Source organism: Oryzias latipes, chromosome 8 (assembly GCF_053564925.1).
Source record: "Oryzias latipes strain Hd-rR chromosome 8, Olatipes_Hd-rR_3.1".
In the NCBI taxonomy this organism is placed as follows: domain Eukaryota; kingdom Metazoa; phylum Chordata; class Actinopteri; order Beloniformes; family Adrianichthyidae; genus Oryzias; species Oryzias latipes.
Window position 1 is genome coordinate 15,709,645 of NC_136244.1, and position 22,581 is coordinate 15,732,225.

General features: G+C 41.3%; 1 protein-coding gene across 7 annotated transcripts in view; it reads right to left on the minus strand.

Moving 5' to 3' along the window:
- Nucleotides 1-21,312, minus strand: part of tex2 (testis expressed 2) — a 28,515-nt gene extending 7,203 nt beyond the window's left edge. For 3 of the 7 annotated variants that reach the window (XM_078950886.1, XM_078950885.1, XM_020705328.3), the window contains exons 1-4: nucleotides 15,808-16,117; nucleotides 15,244-15,324; nucleotides 2,408-4,151; nucleotides 200-400 (exon numbers count right to left, since the gene is read on the minus strand). In XM_078950886.1, the coding sequence (XP_078807012.1) occupies nucleotides 200-400; nucleotides 2,408-4,129 (1,923 nt within the window). In that variant the 5' untranslated portion in view covers nucleotides 4,130-4,151; nucleotides 15,244-15,324; nucleotides 15,808-16,117. Of the gene's footprint in view, nucleotides 1-199; nucleotides 401-2,407; nucleotides 4,152-15,243; nucleotides 15,325-15,807; nucleotides 16,119-20,604; nucleotides 20,686-21,168 lie in introns of those variants that run through there. The other 4 variants (XM_078950883.1, XM_020705329.3, XM_023957571.2 and 1 more) reach the window with 3 other exon arrangements.
- Nucleotides 21,313-22,581: the final 1,269 nt, after the last annotated feature.

Sequence of the window (22,581 nt, forward strand, 5' to 3'; positions counted from 1 at the left end):
CAAACTTGGTGTAAATGTGATAGGAGCCTATTTTTTAACTCAAAGGGCTACCTAAACATGTATAAATTCAAACCCAGTGAGCATTCACCAGGTGGCCAGCAGTGACTCACGCTTTTTCAGCTCATTAATGCGCAATCCCTATTTAAGAAGTGTAACAAAATCTGTTTTTGTTCTTAACACGCCTCAACAGCCTCCTCACCTTGCTGTCAGTCAGATCAAAGATTTTCTGGCTGATGTAAGTGACGTCGGGTTTAGGCTCGTTGTGCGTGGCGCGGCGGGAAATGTTCCTGTTGGGTTTAGACAGGCGTAGGACGGAGCCCTCTAAGCGGACGTAAACAGAGTGGGTCAGGGTGGCGTGGTACATCTCTGGATCGTAGCTGTAGATCTCGTTCATCCAGCCCTGACAGAGAAAGGAAAGACATCAATTCAGGTTTTTTTCTTTTTAAAGGGGGGGTTTGATGAGGATTTAACCTGGACTGTGGGCTGAGCGATTAAATCTAAAAGAAATTTTTTAATAAATTGACACTATTAGCATTTTTCTTCTAGAGTTTTTAGAAAAGGTAGTGTAGTGTATGGATAAAGAGATGGATTTTCTTTTTCAGTCTCCATTCAATAGTTGAATGTGAAATATTCCCTTAAAACTTTCATACAACAAAAAGAACTTTCTAAAAAAAATGTAACCCTTATAAATGGCACAACTGCCTAGAAGAATCCCTATTTGTGCTTCAAGCTAAAAACTATTACTTGTTTTCTGCATAGATATATTTTGCTGCAAACTATAGAGCAAATGTAGTTTAATAAAATTTGTGGTTTTTATGCATTTACCCATTGCTGCATTCATTATTCTTATGTTAATGTGTTTTTTGTGAGCATCAACTCTTGTAGAACAGCCAACCCCTCTAGCCAAAGGCTTCCTAGTGCAACAGGGAGGTACACATGTACTAGTACATCTTGTTTTGCTTGCGTAACTTCTATAAGCTAGTAAACAAGAAATGTATTTCTTTGTAAAGAAAAAAGCTATAATTAAAAGGTTTTCCTTAGATTTTGTTACTTTTCTGACCAGACTCACAGTTTAAATCAATGGTGTTCATTTCACACGTGGATCAATAACATCCCCATTTTCCTTAACAAGCAAGTGTTTATAAGCATGAAGTATTTCTCATTTTTCAATTCTTAAAACCAAATGTATCTAGCGGCATTTCGTTCAGTTTCTGCAGAGTGAATTTAACCAGCAGCCTTATTGGATGTTAGTTCATGTTTGGGGCTGAATATTACATTTACAAACTTTTGCAGTGCACTTCACCAGCACTCCTGTACCATGCACCCTTCTCCCACTTTTCTTTATTTCATTGCCGAAGGAAAAGGTTAGGGGGTTAAAGAAAAAAAAAATCAAAAACAAGTTATGATCTCATAAACAGTTCTTAATTTTGCACCCTTAAGTTGATCTCCCCAGGTTACTTCTGGCATCAGTTGTGGACACAAAGTAGCAAACAGGAGTTAATCATGTTAATAACAACTAAACTGATAGATAATAACTTTTTATAGTGCATCATAAACAGTTCTATCGTTAGTATTTGATCAGTGATCTGTAAAAAGGGCATACACTTATAATGTGTAAATACTTCAGACTGGTATGGAAGATAGCAGTAATATTTGTTAATTTAACAATCATTTTAATTTTTTTTTTTTTATCCAAGACTCAATCTAAAATACACCTTCTTCTGAGCTCCTCCTTTCCTTCTCTTGGTTTAGAAGTAATGGTAGAGCCAAAAGTTCTTACCTAATGCCACATTCATGCCGGGCATGATATGCACATATTTGGACGGCAATCTTGAACGTGTTTTTAGCATACGGTGTTCACCCTGGACTGTCACTACCCAATACTAGCACATATAATCACAGCCGGAAGAGGCCTGGTGCAAAATGTCGAAGCGGTGCAAATCTCGTGAGTCTTACTCCAGGCTTTCCCTTTCACCGTTCTATTCCGATGTATGAAAGACTTGGTGTCATGGAATTCCAGCCGGGTGCAAAGCACAATCATTAATTTCTACTTTATGATCAATTTTCAAAAGATTGGACTTTTGTGAATGAAAAACGCACCATCTATACGTCACTTCCAACTCTGAGTCCCCGATTGGTCAAAGTTTGACCTGGTTTAACTTGCAATGTGTGTTCAATGTGTTTTGTATGTAGAGCCTAAAAAAGTCTTTAAAATTTGGGAAAACATCTTGAAAACGGGAAATTCTTGAGCGCAGAAGCCCGAAACGCACATAAAAGTGTGTTTACATCCATTTTTCATTGAAGGTGTTCACTTGAATGTGCATTGCCAAACCTGGTGTGAGCATAGCTTAAGAGGTAGAATTGAGATTTAGCCTTAAACTGAAACAAGTCATCTACGGTGCCTCACCTTAAAAATTTCTGGTTCGCTTATTTCCAGTTGAGCAAAGTTCAACCTCACCATCCTCTGCCTCCTAATTCTGGTCCCTGATGAGGAGGGTTGAGGAGAAGACAGCCAAAGGACCAGCAGGGCCAGCACAAACCCTGCCACTATCCCATGCAACACAGAACAAACACATGGAGGCACTGGAAGGATTAAGTACAAATAAATCATCTGTGTTAAGAAGATGAGGCCAGTCACACAGTCCACTTCCTCCTCTTCTCCCTCCTCCTCCCCTGCATCGAGTTCACTACATAGGCCAGTGCTGCCAGTATGGGGCTGTCGGGATACGGACCGATCTCCATCTGGCGTCTCAGTATCGGTACAGACATCAAAGTCTTCACTATACAGTTCACAGAAGTCGTCGTCTTCCTGTCGAGCCACCAGGGCCGACATTGAACAGCGGCCCATGGTTATGGAAGGGGACCTACAAAGGGCAGGCGATGGGGCCTGGGCCAAGGCTGGACTGAGTGACAGAGACGGAAAAGAGAATAAAACAGAGTCGGGCCCTTTTCCTGTGGGCGTTTTCTCCTCTTCCTCTCCTTCACCCCCTTCTTCCTTGATGCTGTAGTTGCTGTTAGCGTCTGTATGTCCGTTGACAGCATTTGCTCCGCTGAGCTCTGACGCGCTAGTGGAGAGCGATTTGGCACGATGCGCGCTTCCAGTAAATCCCACACCTGACTCATCGCCCATAATCTTACTGAAAAGCTGAAGGGGGTCTGACATCACCTCCGACAGCCGTCGCTTGGTGTCCTCGATCTTGGCCTCCACCTCTTGGACTTTAAAGAAAGATCGGCCATCTGGAGACATGATGGGGGAGGAGGGGGCTGTTTTGGAGTCCCCCCCAGCTTGAGTGGCGATAACAGGGGTAGAGGATAATCGGGGTTGGGAGAACTGTTTGAAGAGCTGCATGTTGCGAGGCGGAGCCCGGTGGGATGGAATTTGTTGAGGGTAGTGATGAGGAGACCCTTCCTGGTGTTCAGCTTTGGAGATGTCTGTGGATAAAGACCTAACAAAAGACTTCATCAGCTGTCTGGGGCGTGTGTGTGGTGGTACCGCTGTGGAGACGGGAGTTTCTCGAGACTCAACATCATTAGACAGAGACCTCACCAAACTGAGAAAAGGTTTGGACGAAGACAGAGCTGTGGACCTGCAAGGAGAGGAGGAGCTGGAGCTTGTGGGAGGAGGATGGGCTGGTCGATCAGTCGGCCAGGAGGAGCTCGCAGGAGGGGTGGAGCTCAGGTGGGAGTGGGTGGAAATGGGGATAACAGCAGTGGTAGAAGAAAGGGTCTGTAGATAGGGGTCTGGAAGCTGAACAGATGAGGTGATGGATGATACAGGTAGCACCGCAGCTCCAGAAGACGTTTCTACTTTGGCAGACTCAAACAGCATCTCCTCTTTTGCCTCCAACCCTGTGGTGACACACAGCTCATCCACCCCTGCAGCTCCGCCTTGACGCCCCCCAGATTCATCATCCACAGAAGCAGTCGCTGCAGGTCCAACCTCTATGCCGTAGAGCTCGTCCTCCTCATCTTCCTCCTCCTTCCCCAGAGCAGAAAAGTGTATGGTGATGGTGTCACGTGAGCGGGAACGCTGCACTTGGAGCCTGGGCCCGGGAGTGTGGCGAAGGGGGGGCGTGTCAGGATGCTGGCCACTTCCCTTGCTGCCGCTGCTGCCCTGACTGCTCATCATAACCCTGAACAGGGCTCACCGCCTGGAAGAGGCAGACAGGAAGGTGGAGACGTTTTCACACACATATAGAAATCAAATCTGCACAGTGATACAGAACCATTCATGCAAAACAAATTTCTTACACAGAGTTGTGTGACTTTTTAATGTTAAAAAAAATTCACTTTTCTGCCTACTCATGGCTGACTACCTGGATCAGGTGTGTCCAGCCAATTAGGACATGGCACAGCAGGGTATGTTGGAAACCAAACAGGAATGCGCCTCTCTGTACTCATCCCTGATTTAGGAGAAGCCCCCAAAACAATCCTGTACATCGCTTTGACACATGACTTTGACTCATGACTAAGAAGTTGTTTCAAGGCCTTAAAGCCCAAATGTCAAACTCATGCAGGACGTGGCCAGTGATATGAATTTGTTTGGGACTGCGTGATAATATCTAATCAGTATTAGAGCTGCTTCGAGTGCGCCGCTAATACCCTACAAATCCCACAATGCACTCCTAATTTGATTGCACATTGAAAGTCAGTAAAAAGCCCACAAACAGAAGTCCAGAAGGCTCTTGGATGAGGACTGATCACCACACAGGAGTTGTGTTACTGAGGAACACCTTCATTCAACCAAAGATTCCCTCAACTCAAAGCCTGATGTCTAACATTGAAGAACTTCAAGATGTGACACCCAGTCAAGTACTAAACTGAGCGACAATACATATTTATTTTTCTTTTGTATTGGTGCTACAAAAAAACTACATCTTCATCTTTTTTACAATCAATTCAATTTTGGCTGCCCTTGGCCTGTAGAAAAAATTGTGTCAGTTAATAACGAATGCAACAAAGCTTTTAAAGAGCTTTTTTTTTATTTACCAGTTTTTCTTGATTGTAATGTTTAATATTAGGTACAAACTGTCTTATTGGTTTTGTCAGTTCCAGTTTCCAATATCAATTAGTGTACATTAAAAACTGAGCTTTAATACAAACTTCCATATGCACGTTTTTTTCTTGTTGCTATAGATATTATTAGTGGTAATAGTAGAAGTCGTTGTAGTAGTAATAGTTTTTTGCCTGTTGTTGACCAGTAGGAAAATGTTTCATGAGAAATAATAATAAAAAGCTTTGGATAGAAAGTAAAAACACCTGATTTTTATGATTTGTTTTATAAAATAATGTTATATGTTTTGCAAGCTTCTAGGTTTAATTCATCCAACAATGTTTTTACATTTTTTTATTTAAATGTTAATATTTGAGTTTAAAAGATTCATTTTTTCAAAATGTGTCAATCTGCCACAATCAGGACTGATTCTGATCATTTGATTGACTAAACATGGAAACAAGTTTGAAATGGGAGCATAACAACACACAGCTCTCTATCCAATGACAAAAAAATCTGCTGAAAATTACAGGAATGAGGTTTCCACTCTGTTATCCTTTATTGTTCCACATCATAAAGAGCCCATTATCTGCAGTTATCAAACAGAGACCACGCGCTCACGAGCCTGCTGTTTGCACAGCGCTGCACTCAGCCTCTCTGGCTTTCAGCGTCCTGGTTTGTTGATAAAAATTGCCTGTAATGGAAGGAGGGCCGCATGAAAACAACCAAGCGGTTGGCTCATGCGATTGCCTGCTATTCTAAAAAAGATGCAGCACTTTGCTTGGGGGCTCTCTGGTTAGCACTGCATCTCCAAAGATTGCGTTTAGCCTGGACGGAAAAAGCAGAACATTTGACTTTCCCTGTGATCGCTCGGTTTTGTCACGGCGGCTTTTGTGTGCGGCCTTTTAAAGTGGCTCGTCTGTCACGACTTGGGGACCAAAAGGAGCAATGAAAAGATAGTGGGGAGGAAAAAAAAGGTTAGTCTGCACCAAATGCCCTTTCCCAGACAGGCTGTGGACGTCACCAAAAACACACAACTGAAAGCAGATGAGGAGAACAGCAAAGATGGAGGTGAAAGACAAGAGAGCAGCTGAGTGGAATGACAGATGCCTGAAGGATGAATTAACAGAAGGAAGGTTGACAGGATACAGAATTTCACTGCCAACTATTATCCGAAGTCAGATTCTAGCGTGGAGCAGTCAGAAGAGGAATGAGATGCTCCACCGCACACTCGATGCAAATTACATTGTCCGATGAGTAAATCCAACCAGAGCTAGCACCCCTTTGGGAGAGATTGCAATTTACAGTGAACCCTTCACTTTATTTGTTTTACTTGGCTTCTGCTTAAAAGCTTAAACTTGTTTTGCATCACTTAAACTTGTTTTATAGGAGCTAATCTTAAAAGGCCAAAAAAAAGTCACTTTCAGTCCGAAGCGAGCAGTGTTTGCTCACACACCCTCTTGTTTCAGATGTCATCATGTCACTGAAAGCCCCATGTTTGCTTTGCTGCCTGTAGAGAGGAGGGAGGAGGAGGACAGGGGAGCTGAGGAGAGGAGACTGGCACTCAGACGAGGCTCATCCAATTAATCAAAGCAAGCAGGGCCACTCTAATCAGCTAAAGCCAGGGCCCTTAGAGGAAGACAGGGAGCGGGGTTAAAAGCAGCAAGGTAAAAGAGCCGCATAAAAGGGTGAACAGACTGCTGGGCGAGGAGGAGGAGGAGACGACGAAGACGTAAGGAACGAGACATGACTGAAGGGGTTTTACAATCTAATCAATATCCGGTCCCAGAAATGCACTGAAATGTACATTTTTTTCAATTAAGCAAAAGAGGGAAAAGATACATGCAAGCCATCTGACCTTTCTTTTAAATGGTTGTTTACTGTTAGAATCTATCAAGGATTAAGGTACATGGTTTCAAAATAAAACTAAAATCTAAAACCATGTCATGTCTCAGGACACACTGACCTCTGATGAAACATCTAGATAAAAATCTAAGCAAATTATGGCCCCCAGGTCACAAATGACCTTGTAGTTCCCTCCAAAGGTCAATTAAAAAAAACGCTTTATACTAAAACTTAGAAGATTTTTTCAATTTTTTTACTGTTTTTGTTCTAGAAAATAATGACTCTATACAAAAATCAATACAGCAAATTATTGAATCCATTTGTGACAATCAAAAGTAAATATTTGAAGAAAAAAAAAAATATATATATATATATATATATATATACACAGAATGCAGGGTTTTTCAACAAAATGTAGACCCAATATTCTCAGAAATCCAAAAATGTAACCCATGCTAAAAAGTTTTGACATTAGATGTTTTGCGAGTTAATCTACGAAAGCAGCAAGGCTGTTTTTTAAACAAACTTCATACAATCAGGGATGCAGCAGCTCTCAGATTTCTGATTTCCCAGTAAATCCCAAAAAACACCAAGCCATTCTCAGAGAGGGCATTTCCCAAAGAGGACCTCTGCTGCAACGTTATGCTCTGGAAAAAAAAAAATCTGCCTGTGAGTCCTGCCTTGCAAGAAGGATTGAGAACATTGAGGAAGTTCAGCTGCAATGTGTAGTGCTACATTTAGGCTTTTTCTCCTTCTGACATCTGTGACCCAGCCCAGTTACTAGTGTTTGTTGTGGAATGACAACCTTGTGGAAAATGATATGCATGGACACACTGGACCTTAGTGGGTCCAAATCTGATGAGGAAAAATGCCAGACTTCTGAAACGTTTGTGAGATAAGGTGACAAACATCAGAAATGAGTGATTTTGCACTGTGTTATTATCATGTTATTGAAGACTGAAATAGTTTACTTCAGTGTTTGCATCACCAAGAGACTAAATGAAGTGACCACACAGCTGTCAGATGGTTCTGCTTGGCCAAAGTGCCACACTGAGGTTTGAGAAAGGAAAGCCAAAGGCATCATTGAGCTCTCAGATGAGGACTGGATGGCAGATTTTACATTTGATGATGATTGAACTGAACACCGAGCTGCAAGGCCAGGGTCTTTTTGTTCATCAATGCAAAGCTTGATGAAAGCTTTCACCGACTTAAAGAGCAACACTCTTACTCACATGCAAAGACTGAAAGAAGTCACTCCACAGGTCATGTCAGCAACACTGCATGGGGAGTTTTTCAGTAGATCTCAGAACAAATGAGGATGCACAAGATTTGCATCTCTGATGGATTTTATGCAATTTTCCAACATCAGGATCCTTACTCGGAATTCTCTCTGGCTCAAAAATATGTGAGCAAATATTCTTGGGAGATGTAGTTTAACTAATCCAGGTATGGATCCTCTCTCAGGGATAATCATCTGTTCTGTTCTGTTTATTTATCCGTTAAATTTTTTTCATTTTATTTCTGCCCCTTTATCAGGTTTTAAAGGGAATGAATCCTGGAAACATATTCCTTGAGTTTCTTCTTTCAAATATTTTCCACAAATAAACAAATCTTATGTTTGGAATTTCAAACTTTTACCCCGATAAAAGAAAAATATGTTTAAAGTCGTGCCAGAGACTTAAAACTTCAAATTCTATCTGTCAGCTGTGCTTTTTATTTCCACCACAGTATGTACATGCATTTGGGTGTAAATGTAACAGAAAATGGTAATCGAGTCAAAATGTTATCTTTTTTTCATGAAAAATGAATAAATGATCGTTTTTGTAATACAAATTCACATGTGTTTAATTATAACATCTAGTCAGTCTCACAAGGTTTGATCAGCTTGTTAAAACTGATAAAACCTTTCGTTGAAAAAGAGATTCTACTGGCTCTTACGCAACATTTTCTGTTTCTCCTATGGAAAATATAAGATCTCAAAGTTTGCTTTTCTTGAGAGAAACGGAGAAAAAGTCAAAGAAGGATGGAAGGAGGTGACGGCGCAGGAAGACGACAGCGCCGCATCCAGAGAGACGGGCGGATCAGACGAGGACAAATGATGCAAAAGATGGAAAGTGAGGCTGCGGGAGCTGACGCTCACACGCACACATGCAGTGGCTTCCTCACCTACATGTGCAGGTGCAAAAACAACACCCGTAAGGAGCTCGCGCATGCATGACACCCAGAGGTGCCTGGATGATCTGTGCACAAACCAGCAAAAGAAGAAGAATCTGAAGGAATGAAGTATATTAGGTTTGTCCCTGAGCGGAGAACAGTTACATAACAGCACAGTGCAGCTAAACACACCACACATACACGTTCATGCCCTGCTTCTGTAAGGGCTTGGGGTAGGTCCCAGCCCTACTGAGGGTCCCAATTGCTTGATCTGCATACTTGTGTTCTGCTGACAGAGGATAAAAACAAACACACAGCTATATTTATGAGAAACTAAGAACTGTCATCGACTGCCTTGTTTGCTTTTATTTTCTCTCTTTTGGGGAGCATTGTTTTGAGCTGAAAGGGTACGGCTGCCTTGAACCAAGCCTTAGGACAGCCATCTGTCCCTGTGACTCCTAGTCTCCCTTAGTTTTATTTTTTTATGCCTCATAGAGTTACATGAACTGGATGTTGTGTGTTTACCAACCTGATCCAGCTCTAGACGCCAGACGCTGAGCCAACCGCCAAACCGTCCATGACCATGTCTGCAGTGATCCCTCAAGTCAACATCACCACACTTTCACACTCAACCATGCTTGACATGATTTCTGTGCAGATGACATTCAGCTGTTTTTTTTTTCTTTTATTCCATCTTATCTGATCAATTTTGTTGTGTAACAAAAAAACGTCTACAGCTAAATAAAGCAAAACCCGACGCTGGTCTTTGCCCCGGAGCTCAAAGTTAAGAGCAAAGAGTCCTGCAAAGAGTCTCACAACAGCAAAACTGGCACAAATTCCTCCAATTTCTTCATCCTTACCAACTTTTCATTTTTGAACTTCAGAGCATTAAATTGAATCTTCTTTGGATTTACTTCATCTCTAATTTTGATATAGTTGCGTTACTTTTGTTGTTATTTCCCTTTTTTCCCGTAAAAGCTGCTACATAAACAAGAATCAAGTACTTACATGACGTTGTATAGATTACCTGTTTTATGTTTCGTCCCATTTTTGAAATTATGCAAAAACCCTTAAAGTTTACGTTGAAAAAGGACATCAGTCCATATGAACTGTAGCTCAATGGGGACAAAATCTCAGTTTAGCTAATAGATAGTAAAAAAACAAAGCTGCCATAACTGCATTCCTACATTGTTCTGTTTCTGCCTTACAACTGAAAACAGCTAACTGGGTCCCTTGAGGGATGTTGCTCCGTTCTTCTGTAGCAAACTGTTGCAGCTCATCTGATTTGTGTGTTTTCTCACTGAGACCACACAGGCTTGAAAAAGACAAAAGGGGAAGCAGAAAAAAGGAAGTGTCCAGGTGATAACAATTGAGGATAACAAAGAAAAAACAACAGCAGAATTTAGACAACAATGCTTTAGGAAGGGGAGGGAAAAAAGACGATGGGATGTTGGTTTGTCATCTCAGGGTGACTGTCTCTTTAGAGCGCAGAGGAGGATTCTCTAGCCTGACTCTGACAGCGAGCAGCTTAAAATAGCTCAGAGTGGCTGTGGAGGTGTTTGTCTCCTGACACCAGAGAAGCCACGTAAAGCAGGCGCTACGAGACACAAAAACAGAAAAAAAAAATATACAGTGGATTCTAAACCTCCTTCATTTTGACAACTGTCTGCCCCACGCTCCACACTAATGCATCGTCATCCTTATTGAATCAAGCAAAAACACACGACGTGAGCTCAGCTCCATCCAGGATCTGCTCCCGCCGATCATAGAGGAGCAGGTGGACCCCTTTTCCTCCTTACCCGCCCAGCATCAGACCTAAACCGTGCGGATGATCAGGAGGTTGCCATGCCAACAAAGAAGCTTTCATCCCATTTCTAACTAGTGCTTTTTTCCCCCTCTGCTTTTGTTTGAGCTAAGCATCTCCTTCTCTCCATTACAGTGAGTGAAGTGAAGTGTAGTGAATGGTGTTTTTAACAAAAACAGGTTAAAGAATGACAACGCATTCATGGCAGATGGAAGAAAAACCTCACTGAGGCGGCTAGAAGGCAGATATGACCCATTTGTGATCGGTAACAAGTTCTCGGCTGTTCATCGTTTCACAAATTCAATTGTGTTTGTCAGCTTGCGCTGATTTTGTCCTAACAACTTCAGATATCAACTGCAATCTTTGTGCACGGAGGAAACGGCTTATTTGCTGGAGAGGCGCAGGCTTGAATAACTGATTTGCATTTACACATCAGTGCAGCTTAGCCCAATTTGACAGTTTGCAGATCAAAACGCAAATGCTTCCAAATATATTATTAGGCGATTCATAATCCGTGTAAAAGCCACTGATCTTCCACAAATAGCTGCAGGGTTTGGTTTTAGTTATAATCCGACCAATTACAGCAAGAGAGACACTGAGAACTTGGCGGGGGAAAAAGGGAGATTATTTAAAGAAACAGATTAACGGTTAAAAAATATTTGGTTTATACACACTCATGTTTGATCTGCAGCACGGAGGAACAGGTCCCTTCTCTTTAGCTCTGTCTAAATCATAAGAAGAAAATAAGAACAGGAAGTTCCCAAATGATGCATTAAAATTTAACATGCATGGATCCCTATTAAATGTTCCTGCAAGTCCTCAGGGTTTTAAGATTCCCTTTATACTCACATCTGCAGAGCATAGTTGCCCAACGGGAAGCCGATATATGGTGCAGCATGCTGCCACATCCATGCCAAAATGGTGGCAACCACCAACTCATCATCAACATCACACTTTGCTTTCTTTTCCACAGTTCAGTGAATTTATGGGTCTATATTTTCAATTTTTTTTTTTAAGATGCACACATTTATTTATAATAAATACATTTATTTATCCTTTTGTTCAGCTGCGTTCTGTATCCTGGAGTTGTGCTGAAGCCAGAAAAGAAGGTAGAAAAAAGTAGACAGTAGCCAGCCAGTTTCAAATGTGATGACTTGTTTTTGATTCTAATTTGGTGCCTTAAATTTATGTTAATTATTGTTGGTGTAACACCTTTATTCTCCACTAAAAGACTTTAAATCTTGTGTTTATTCTTGTCTGGATTCTTTTGTTAAACAGTTTGAGTTCAGTTCATGTTTAAATATTGGTTTGATCAACCATTACATATCTCCATCCTGTATCTTTTTAATAGATCAGTATAGTTCTGATTACCTGTTGAGATATTTTAAGGAGCTTGTTCTATATTTGTAAAAAGATAAATAAAAAAAGAAAATTCCTTTTTTTTGGGTCAATTTTCTGATGTGCAGACTTTCATGCATACAGGATGGTTTCACAGCAGAAACGTTTTTTTTTTTTTTAAAAAGGGTTGACGGGACATTGTTTTTTAACTAAACCATTTTTATTAAAACAAAAAACGGTATCCAGATCCCCCTTTTTATTTTTCCCGTTTTCCTCCTTTGTCCACTCTGTCCCCTACAGCAACTGGGAGACTTTAGTTTTCAGAAAACTCAAAGAACCTAAGCAGCTAAAAAAGTAAAAAAAGATCCTCTTGTTTTGGAAAATGGCGTGCCACTCAATACAGTGCCTGATAACCATATCGCTTCCATGAAATAACAGTCTGGATTTCTTGCAGTGGTTTCGTTTCTGGCTGTGGAGAAGGCTATTGCAGTGAGCCAGAGAAGAAAACAACAGAAAAATCACACCTGAGTAGATTTATAATGGTGCTGCACATGAAGGAAATGCACCTGGCTTTAGTTCTGTCAATCCTAAAACAGCGTGGGAATTAAACTTTGATATCAGGGACATTTTGAGCCAAAATTCAAACAAATAACTAGTTTTCTTGGGGGAAGTGTTGGTGGTTTATGCTGGTTTGGGGGAAAAAACTTTTAAAATCTTTAGTAATGATCTCTACTCACTGAGCTTGTAATCTTCACCGAAACAATTAATTGATCAGTTTGTGTGTTTGCTTGTATGTGTTGTGTCACTTCCATTTGTAATGACACAACCCTCAAAGTGGTGCCCATGAGAAATCTGAAGTCGGCACAGTCCAGTGAAAAAACAACACCTGAGAGAGAGACTACTATGAGTAATCTACAATAATTAATAACATAATGAGGCTGCTAATTGTCCAACATTCACCACTAATTTTAAGGGTCATAATGGATTAAAGTGCACCACCTTATATGTGCTCATATAAGTCTAGTTTTGCCTTTTGGTCAACAAATGCTTCCTTCTTTCACTGCAGCCTTTCTTTTTTCAACTTCCTCTTCATTGCCATCAACACCAGTTTATTCCATTGTTTTGCCCTTGGCATTTACAAAAACAATGGAAAATAGCACCAGTTTCCGAATTTTTCACACTCTCATTGTGCTCAACTCATAATATATTAGTAAAAAGTGAGCATGTGCTGATAAATGCAGGTGCAGAGATGGAGTTAGTGGCATCTATGACTTTTGCAGACCTTTTGTCTGTTTGGACTGTCGCACATTGAAACAGACTTAGGTGGCGGTTTCTCCACACAAAAGGAGAAGTCATGCAGTCTGTGTGTGCTTTAACACCACAGCAGACAGACTCTAAGCGCATGCAAAGTTTGTATGCAGGTTTTACGACTTTTGCTCCCAGAGCTCAGTGTCCTGAATCTTTCAATCCCATTTTTTTTCCCACAAGCTACAGTCACTCCATGGTAAACACATCCTTCTTTTTACATTTGTAATGTCATCTATCAAATATGATGAGGTTGATGAAAGGGCAACCAGATCAAAGGCAGACACTGTGACGGAATAAAAAATATTTAAAAGATTCCTGAGTATGAAAATATTAGTGAAATGAAGATTAATGTTCTTGTAAAACTCTAGAATTACAAGAAACTTCCAACACATCTAAATTCTTATCCTCTGATTGGATTTTCACCAACTAGTAATGCATGTTCTTTATATTGGAAGATTTTATACAGTAGATTTAAAAAAAAAAACATTATAAAAAAATGTAATTAAGTATAATTCCCAACTAGCAGAGACAGCAACAACAGGACATTTTCTGCCGAGCGGCAGGAGTTCGTGAGAAATTCCCCTCTGACTTGTGGGTGGAGTAACCTGCCCTGACTTCCCATCATCATCATCCCTTTGTTTACTCTCTCCCCCTCTGGCTGACAGCCCCTCAAAAGCCCAACCTAATATTAGTGCAGCAAAAATGGAAAGCAATATTGGAGCTATCCAGCCTTACAGTTTAGAGCCAGATACTAGCTCAGACGAGGAAAAGATCTAGTCTTCTATGGAGCGGAGCTTGGAGCTTGCTGTTGTAGGTTTTATTTTCTCTAAATTAAAGTTGAAGTCCTGTAAGTTGTCACACATCTAGGTGTGTGAAATCCCCAATTCAGCCCCCATAATGCTGAGTGTCAAGCAGGGAGACATTGTGTGACTCAGCCTGGGTTTGAACTCACGACCTTCCAATCTCAGGGCAGTCACTCTACCACAAGGCCACTGAGCCGGTTAATATCTGTCCCCCATCATCACACAAATGCCACAACAACATGTCAAAAACCCCAGTGGGTCCTGAAGGTAGACATTATTTTTCTGTTTACGTTGTTTTTTGCAATATGCCAGCTAATGTCGAAATGTCGACAATTTTCAATTTATTGTGCAGGACAATCTGTTGTTTATGTTAGCTGCAAACTAAAAGCTGAACAACATTTGTTTTTAATTAAAAACACTAAACTAGGTAAATATTCAACCTTTCTGAATATTTTTTGCTCATTACCGAAACAGCAGATGATTGTGCCTGATGACATTTAAAGGAGCTTCTGCCCCTTTAAATAAAAGCATGTCACCCGGCACTAACTACAAATGTCACACGGGTCAATAAAAGAGGCAAAACACAAACCTACATTTAGGGCATTTTTGCACTAATGACACCAGCGGCAGCAGCATGAGGAGTTGTTGGTGCCGACTGTGAACCAGCCTGCCAAACCCCCTCAAGCCGCCTTTCTCGGCTCCAAACATGTGAACTGCAGTTTAACCCTAAAGTTCACCGCCTGCAGCATGACAACAAGCAGAAGACAGAAGCCGACCTGCATTTAGGTCACCGTGTAACTGTACTGTCAGCACAGCCTCCCACAAATAGGGCTGTAGCACTTATGCAAATGTCTCGAGTCCAAAGGGACGCCGATAAAGACAGGAACAGCCAGACGCTGAAGGCCGTGGATCAATTCGCTTTGCCTCTCGTAAACACCAACACACAAGGTCAGAGGAGCAGGAGGGGGTGGAGGAGGAGGAAGAGGAGGGTGTCTTACCTTGAGAATTCAGAGGCATTCAGTCTCCAGTTGGAACTCAGCCTGCAGTGACACACTTTGTTGATCATGATGCTAAGGAGCCTAAAGATGAAGAAGAGTTCAGATGATTCACAGGACATGTTTGTTTAGTGGCTCCTGTCTGGAAGCCATCACCAGTTGTGTGTCTGACAGCGTTATTTGCATTTCCTCGTGGGAGGAAGTTCACACGGGGACTCCAGATGATGCCAGGAGCAGTCAGCAGGCCTCCAGTGAAAGTGTAAAGCGATCTGCTCCTCATGAGGATGTTGGCCTTCTGCTCTCTGGGAGACCCAGAGGAGGGGAGATGAATGCACAAGTTGTGCAGACAGACAGATGGATGATGCATGCATGAGACACCTGCCCTGACAGAACAAACCTTTTCCTGAGGGCAGCTGTGAATTGCCCCTCCATGCATCCAGACCACAGGCACATCCCAGCCTGCTGGAGTGAGTCTGATGTTGTGACAGCTTTGTCTCAGTCTGATGGTGGTTAAAGCTCACGAGGGCGCTGAAAATCAAACGGAAAGGGGTGCGTCTGTAACCTTACCGTGGTTATCGCATCCTCTGTCTGTCTGTATCCTTCCGACCGATCTGCGCGAGGCGATGAGATTTTTAAGGTGCGGGACTGGAGGTGCGTGATCTGAGCTCTTCCGCCACAAAATCCACGAGATCTGGGCGTGTATTGTTTTGGTTGAAAGCGGTGAAGGTGGGGGGGGTGCTCGGCGCCGCCACACCCCCGCTCCTCACCAGACAAACGGCACCGACACCCCAGGAAGAAGGCGATCCGCGGCGCACGGCTGCTTCATATTTTAATGGGTTGCAGCAGCGGAGTGTCAGTTGCGTCACGGCTTTGCAGTGAAGCGATAATAATAAGACGCGGGTTTCCCTGCACAGCTGTCTGCCGGAAAACGGATGCAAATGTCGCTTTGTAAAGGTTATTAAAAAGCTCACATTTTTAAATTCAGTTTTTCTTAAAAAATTAAAAACATACTGCTATAGCTTCAAACAAAGTGAACGATTTTGCTGGCGGAGATCTAAGTTGAGTCTATGTGAAGTCTTGTATTCGCTTGAAAAGGCTGCCATCTAGCGGACAGGAGTGGTTACTTCAAATCACTGTGAAATTCTGCCTGTTTCACCACATTACTTTTCGGTTTTACTTGTTATTCTTAAAATAATGATAAAATAACGTATTTTAACTGAAAATTTGCTCGGTATTTTGAAGAACTCATCCAAACGCCAAAGTTCTGGTTGTCAACATATTACTGGAAACGTCTCTGTGATGTGTGGGGAGCCCTCTGGTGGACAAACTCCAAGTTGTCCGCCTTTCTAGTCTATCAAATGCAATTTTAAAATGTTATTTTATTTTTTTATTTCATTTTATTTATAAAGTTTTATTAGTCAGGCTGCACTCTAAACCTGAATTGATGCATCTACCCTTTAATGCTCTGGGACCTTTTTGATCTATTCCATTATACTTATTTGTTCCAACATTTATCTTTTTGTTCAAATGTTTTATATCTAACTTTTTTTTTTTCTTTTTTTTTTTTAACTTGTCCTGTCCAACAGCTGGGCAGGCAGATGAGAGCCGAGGGCCTCTTGTGTTGGACATATTTTACTTTAACAACAGGGGTTATTAATCTTCAGACAAACCAAAGGTATGTCTGAATAAACCCCTTTTGTAATTGAGGCCAAACTTTATTAATTTCGATCATATATGAAAATCTTTGGTGTTGGACCGGACAGAAAAGGAAAGAAGGGAAGAAGAGAGAGGGGTGTTAGAGGGGGGGGGGGGGGGGGGGGGGGTAAGAGGGTATTAATAGGGGGGGGGGATAAGACCATGAAGCATCATAGAGCAGCAAGTTTACTGGTTGTTTATCATTTATATATATCTTTTTAGTACAACCCCAGCTTCTTTTTTATTTTATTTTTACAGATGTTTTTTTTTACTACACAATGGTTTTTATTAAATGAACTTGAACTTGTCCAAGAAACTTCATAATCAAGTAATTTTGTCATTTTTTTACTGCAAAAATCCCTGAATTTGAGATCAAACTTTTCTTGTGCATTATAACAAAAATATCAAACACGTAGAGACAAAATTAAAATATTTAAATAAAAAAAATAGGTAAAGACAAAGGAGGGGGCGAAAATTGACTGAAAAGGTAAAGAATGTCAAGGATTTTTTCCGAGGCGTACTACAAATGTGTCATAACTAATTTAGGTTTTAAAACAAAAATTTCAGAGCAAAAAGCTTTTTGAAAATTTTGACTGAAAACCTTTTTTTCAATAAAGATTGTTTGTGATTCATTTTATTCCCCAACTCCCAGAAAATTATAAAACGTAACACAATATTTTTCTTGGAAATTAATACAGGTTATTCCCTAGTCCTGTTATCGCATATAATAGAAATTCAAAAACATTTTTAAATACAATATTTTTATTCAAAGTCATCAAAATGTTCACACAGATCTGAAAGTCCAGCTAATTATAATATGTAAACACGCGTTATTCTAAATGAACTGATCTCTTTACTCACCTGATTTTATTCAGGATTGTAGGAACCTAGCTGTCAAGGGACAAAAAATATATTTTGGATGAATTTTAATACCAAATCTTACAAACCGGAGTGGAATTTGTACTGGAATAAAATAATTGCAACAGTAATGAACTGATTCTTTTGAAGGAATGACCATTTATTACCTTTGTAGACTTTTTCTGTGATGTAAACTGTTGGTGAAGATTGTTATTTATCCAGGTGACTTAAAATTTTCTTTCACTCATCTGAATGGCGCCATCAGTCCAGACCAGACTGATGACGCCACTTAGATGAGTGGCGAAGTCTTTCAAAGAAGATTTAAAGTCCTGATACCGTGACTCAAGTTTAAGTTGATGTAAGTTGAAATTATTCATTTCCTCTGATTTTTTATTTTTTATTTTTTACTTGAGGAGGATAAACATGGTTCTCAAACGAAGCTAAGGTCAGTCTAGGAGCAGCGTTTGATTTCATTTCACTTTAAATTGGTGAGGACGGCACAACACCAACGCATTAGAACAGAGGCTTTGTTTAGATTTTTTATAGTTTTGGTAAAAAAAGAACGATTGATTTGAGGTTTTTTTACAGAGCAGAAGAGTCCCACACTTTCTCTGTAAAATAACTGGACTGAGGATTCTTTATTCTCATCCTTTTCTTTGGAGATGGAGTTCAGTTTTTGACTTTATTCTGTGGGATGTTTTTTAAAAAAAATTTTATGAGGAAGGTCTTAAAAGTGAATTAGTTGGGATTGCTTAAAGTTTTTTTGCAAGATTATGTATAGATCTTTGGTCACAATTTGATTATTTTGGGTGACTGCTTGATCTGACGAATAAAACGTTTTAGAAAGGACTGATTGGTTGATGTCTTTTTTCTCACTTGAGTTAGTGTGTCCATTTTTCTCCATAATTCCGAACTAAACTGATTTGTCTTTTTTATTCTTTCGAGAAAGGTTTCCTGTTTTCAGTTACCTTAATTCTAGATTTGTACAAAAAGCCTGAACTTTGATCTCACAAACAACATCAGAAATACAAAAAGCAAAGGTTTTAGTACATGACACTGTGTTGATCTCAATTCCAACCTCTCCTCTGTGACTTTTGAAATAAAAACGGACAACAAACTGTTTGAATCCTTGTTTTCTGGGTGCATTTTTTTATGCCCAAAGGAAGAAAAGAGAGTTACCTAACACATCAGGGACCATGGCCTTTTGTGAGGTTCCAGCCGCTCCCCCTACCTCTCAAAAATGATTTAATAGTGTTACACATCAAAGCACTCAGGACCCCAGCTGTTAAACTCAAAGGCCACACAGCCAATCTGCAGCCTGACGCTCTAATAGCCATCCCTTTATGAAGTTCATAAAACCCACTCCTCACTAGATCAGTGCAGATGGTGGGACAGACTATTAGCTGGAAAAGCAGCATAGGTCGCCACCTCGCTTGGACTCCTTTGAACTCAAGCATATTGAAAAAAAAATGGTGTGGGAGGGGGGCATATGATGTTCCTAAGTGTATTTGAAAGAGGATGACTTTCAGCGTCCGCTGGTGTGTGCGTGGTGTGTGTTTCCTCATCCTTATCAAGTCACAGCAGGAGGGCGAGACATGAAAGCCTTTTTTATTTGCAGTGTTTGGTAATTGCATCCTTCCTAAATATCACAAGAGACGGCAACATCATCAGAACGGGCTAAAACCCAGGCATCGCCTCTCGCTTCAACACTTTTCCAGCACAAAGCACCTTTCGGGTCGGTCGACCAATCAATATTCTGGACTGTAAAAGTACATATCAGTGTGTGCAAAGGGCTTCCTCCTCTCAACTCAAAGCTGTTCTTTGTTGAGAGCAACCTTTTGATCTAAATTCTAATGATTGCAGAGCTTAGGTAGACCTGCTTGTCTGAGAGTGGATGTTCTGCTTGAATGCTGAGTGTCAAGCAGGGAGACATTGTGTGACTCAGCCTGGGTTTGAACTCACGACCTTCCAATCTCAGGGCAGTCACTCTACCACAAGGCCACTGAGCCGGTTAATATCTGTCCCCCATCATCACACAAATGCCACAACAACATGTCAAAAACCCCAGTGGGTCCTGAAGGTAGACATTATTTTTCTGTTTACGTTGTTTTTTGCAATATGCCAGCTAATGTCGAAATGTCGACAATTTTCAATTTATTGTGCAGGACAATCTGTTGTTTATGTTAGCTGCAAACTAAAAGCTGAACAACATTTGTTTTTAATTAAAAACACTAAACTAGGTAAATATTCAACCTTTCTGAATATTTTTTGCTCATTACCGAAACAGCAGATGATTGTGCCTGATGACATTTAAAGGAGCTTCTGCCCCTTTAAATAAAAGCACATCACCCGGCACTAACTACAAATGTCACACGGGTCAATAAAAGAGGCAAAACACAAACCTACATTTAGGGCATTTTTGCACTAATGACACCAGCGGCAGCAGCATGAGGAGTTGTTGGTGCTGACTGTGAACCAGCCTGCCAAACCCCCTCAAGCCGCCTTTCTCGGCTCCAAACATGTGAACTGCAGTTTAACCCTAAAGTTCACCGCCTGCAGCATGACAACAAGCAGAAGACAGAAGCCGACCTGCATTTAGGTCACCGTGTAACTGTACTGTCAGCACAGCCTCCCACAAATAGGGCTGTAGCACTTATGCAAATGTCTCGAGTCCAAAGGGACGCCGATAAAGACAGGAACAGCCAGACGCTGAAGGCCGTGGATCAATTCGCTTTGCCTCTCGTAAACACCAACACACAAGGTCAGAGGAGCAGGAGGGGGTGGAGGAGGAGGAAGAGGAGGGTGTCTTACCTTGAGAATTCAGAGGCATTCAGTCTCCAGTTGGAACTCAGCCTGCAGTGACACACTTTGTTGATCATGATGCTAAGGAGCCTAAAGATGAAGAAGAGTTCAGATGATTCACAGGACATGTTTGTTTAGTGGCTCCTGTCTGGAAGCCATCACCAGTTGTGTGTCTGACAGCGTTATTTGCATTTCCTCGTGGGAGGAAGTTCACACGGGGACTCCAGATGATGCCAGGAGCAGTCAGCAGGCCTCCAGTGAAAGTGTAAAGCGATCTGCTCCTCATGAGGATGTTGGCCTTCTGCTCTCTGGGAGACCCAGAGGAGGGGAGATGAATGCACAAGTTGTGCAGACAGACAGATGGATGATGCATGCATGAGACACCTGCCCTGACAGAACAAACCTTTTCCTGAGGGCAGCTGTGAATTGCCCCTCCATGCATCCAGACCACAGGCACATCCCAGCCTGCTGGAGTGAGTCTGATGTTGTGACAGCTTTGTCTCAGTCTGATGGTGGTTAAAGCTCACGAGGGCGCTGAAAATCAAACGGAAAGGGGTGCGTCTGTAACCTTACCGTGGTTATCGCATCCTCTGTCTGTCTGTATCCTTCCGACCGATCTGCGCGAGGCGATGAGATTTTTAAGGTGCGGGACTGGAGGTGCGTGATCTGAGCTCTTCCGCCACAAAATCCACGAGATCTGGGCGTGTATTGTTTTGGTTGAAAGCGGTGAAGGTGGGGGGGGTGCTCGGCGCCGCCACACCCCCGCTCCTCACCAGACAAACGGCACCGACACCCCAGGAAGAAGGCGATCCGCGGCGCACGGCTGCTTCATATTTTAATGGGTTGCAGCAGCGGAGTGTCAGTTGCGTCACGGCTTTGCAGTGAAGCGATAATAATAAGACGCGGGTTTCCCTGCACAGCTGTCTGCCGGAAAACGGATGCAAATGTCGCTTTGTAAAGGTTATTAAAAAGCTCACATTTTTAAATTCAGTTTTTCTTAAAAAATTAAAAACATACTGCTATAGCTTCAAACAAAGTGAACGATTTTGCTGGCGGAGATCTAAGTTGAGTCTATGTGAAGTCTTGTATTCGCTTGAAAAGGCTGCCATCTAGCGGACAGGAGTGGTTACTTCAAATCACTGTGAAATTCTGCCTGTTTCACCACATTACTTTTCGGTTTTACTTGTTATTCTTAAAATAATGATAAAATAACGTATTTTAACTGAAAATTTGCTCGGTATTTTGAAGAACTCATCCAAACGCCAAAGTTCTGGTTGTCAACATATTACTGGAAACGTCTCTGTGATGTGTGGGGAGCCCTCTGGTGGACAAACTCCAAGTTGTCCGCCTTTCTAGTCTATCAAATGCAATTTTAAAATGTTATTTTATTTTTTTATTTCATTTTATTTATAAAGTTTTATTAGTCAGGCTGCACTCTAAACCTGAATTGATGCATCTACCCTTTAATGCTCTGGGACCTTTTTGATCTATTCCATTATACTTATTTGTTCCAACATTTATCTTTTTGTTCAAATGTTTTATATCTAACTTTTTTTTTTTCTTTTTTTTTTTTTAACTTGTCCTGTCCAACAGCTGGGCAGGCAGATGAGAGCCGAGGGCCTCTTGTGTTGGACATATTTTACTTTAACAACAGGGGTTATTAATCTTCAGACAAACCAAAGGTATGTCTGAATAAACCCCTTTTGTAATTGAGGCCAAACTTTATTAATTTCGATCATATATGAAAATCTTTGGTGTTGGACCGGACAGAAAAGGAAAGAAGGGAAGAAGAGAGAGGGGTGTTAGAGGGGGGGGGGGGGGGGGTAAGAGGGTATTAATAGGGGGGGGGGGATAAGACCATGAAGCATCATAGAGCAGCAAGTTTACTGGTTGTTTATCATTTATATATATCTTTTTAGTACAACCCCAGCTTCTTTTTTATTTTATTTTTACAGATGTTTTTTTTTACTACACAATGGTTTTTAT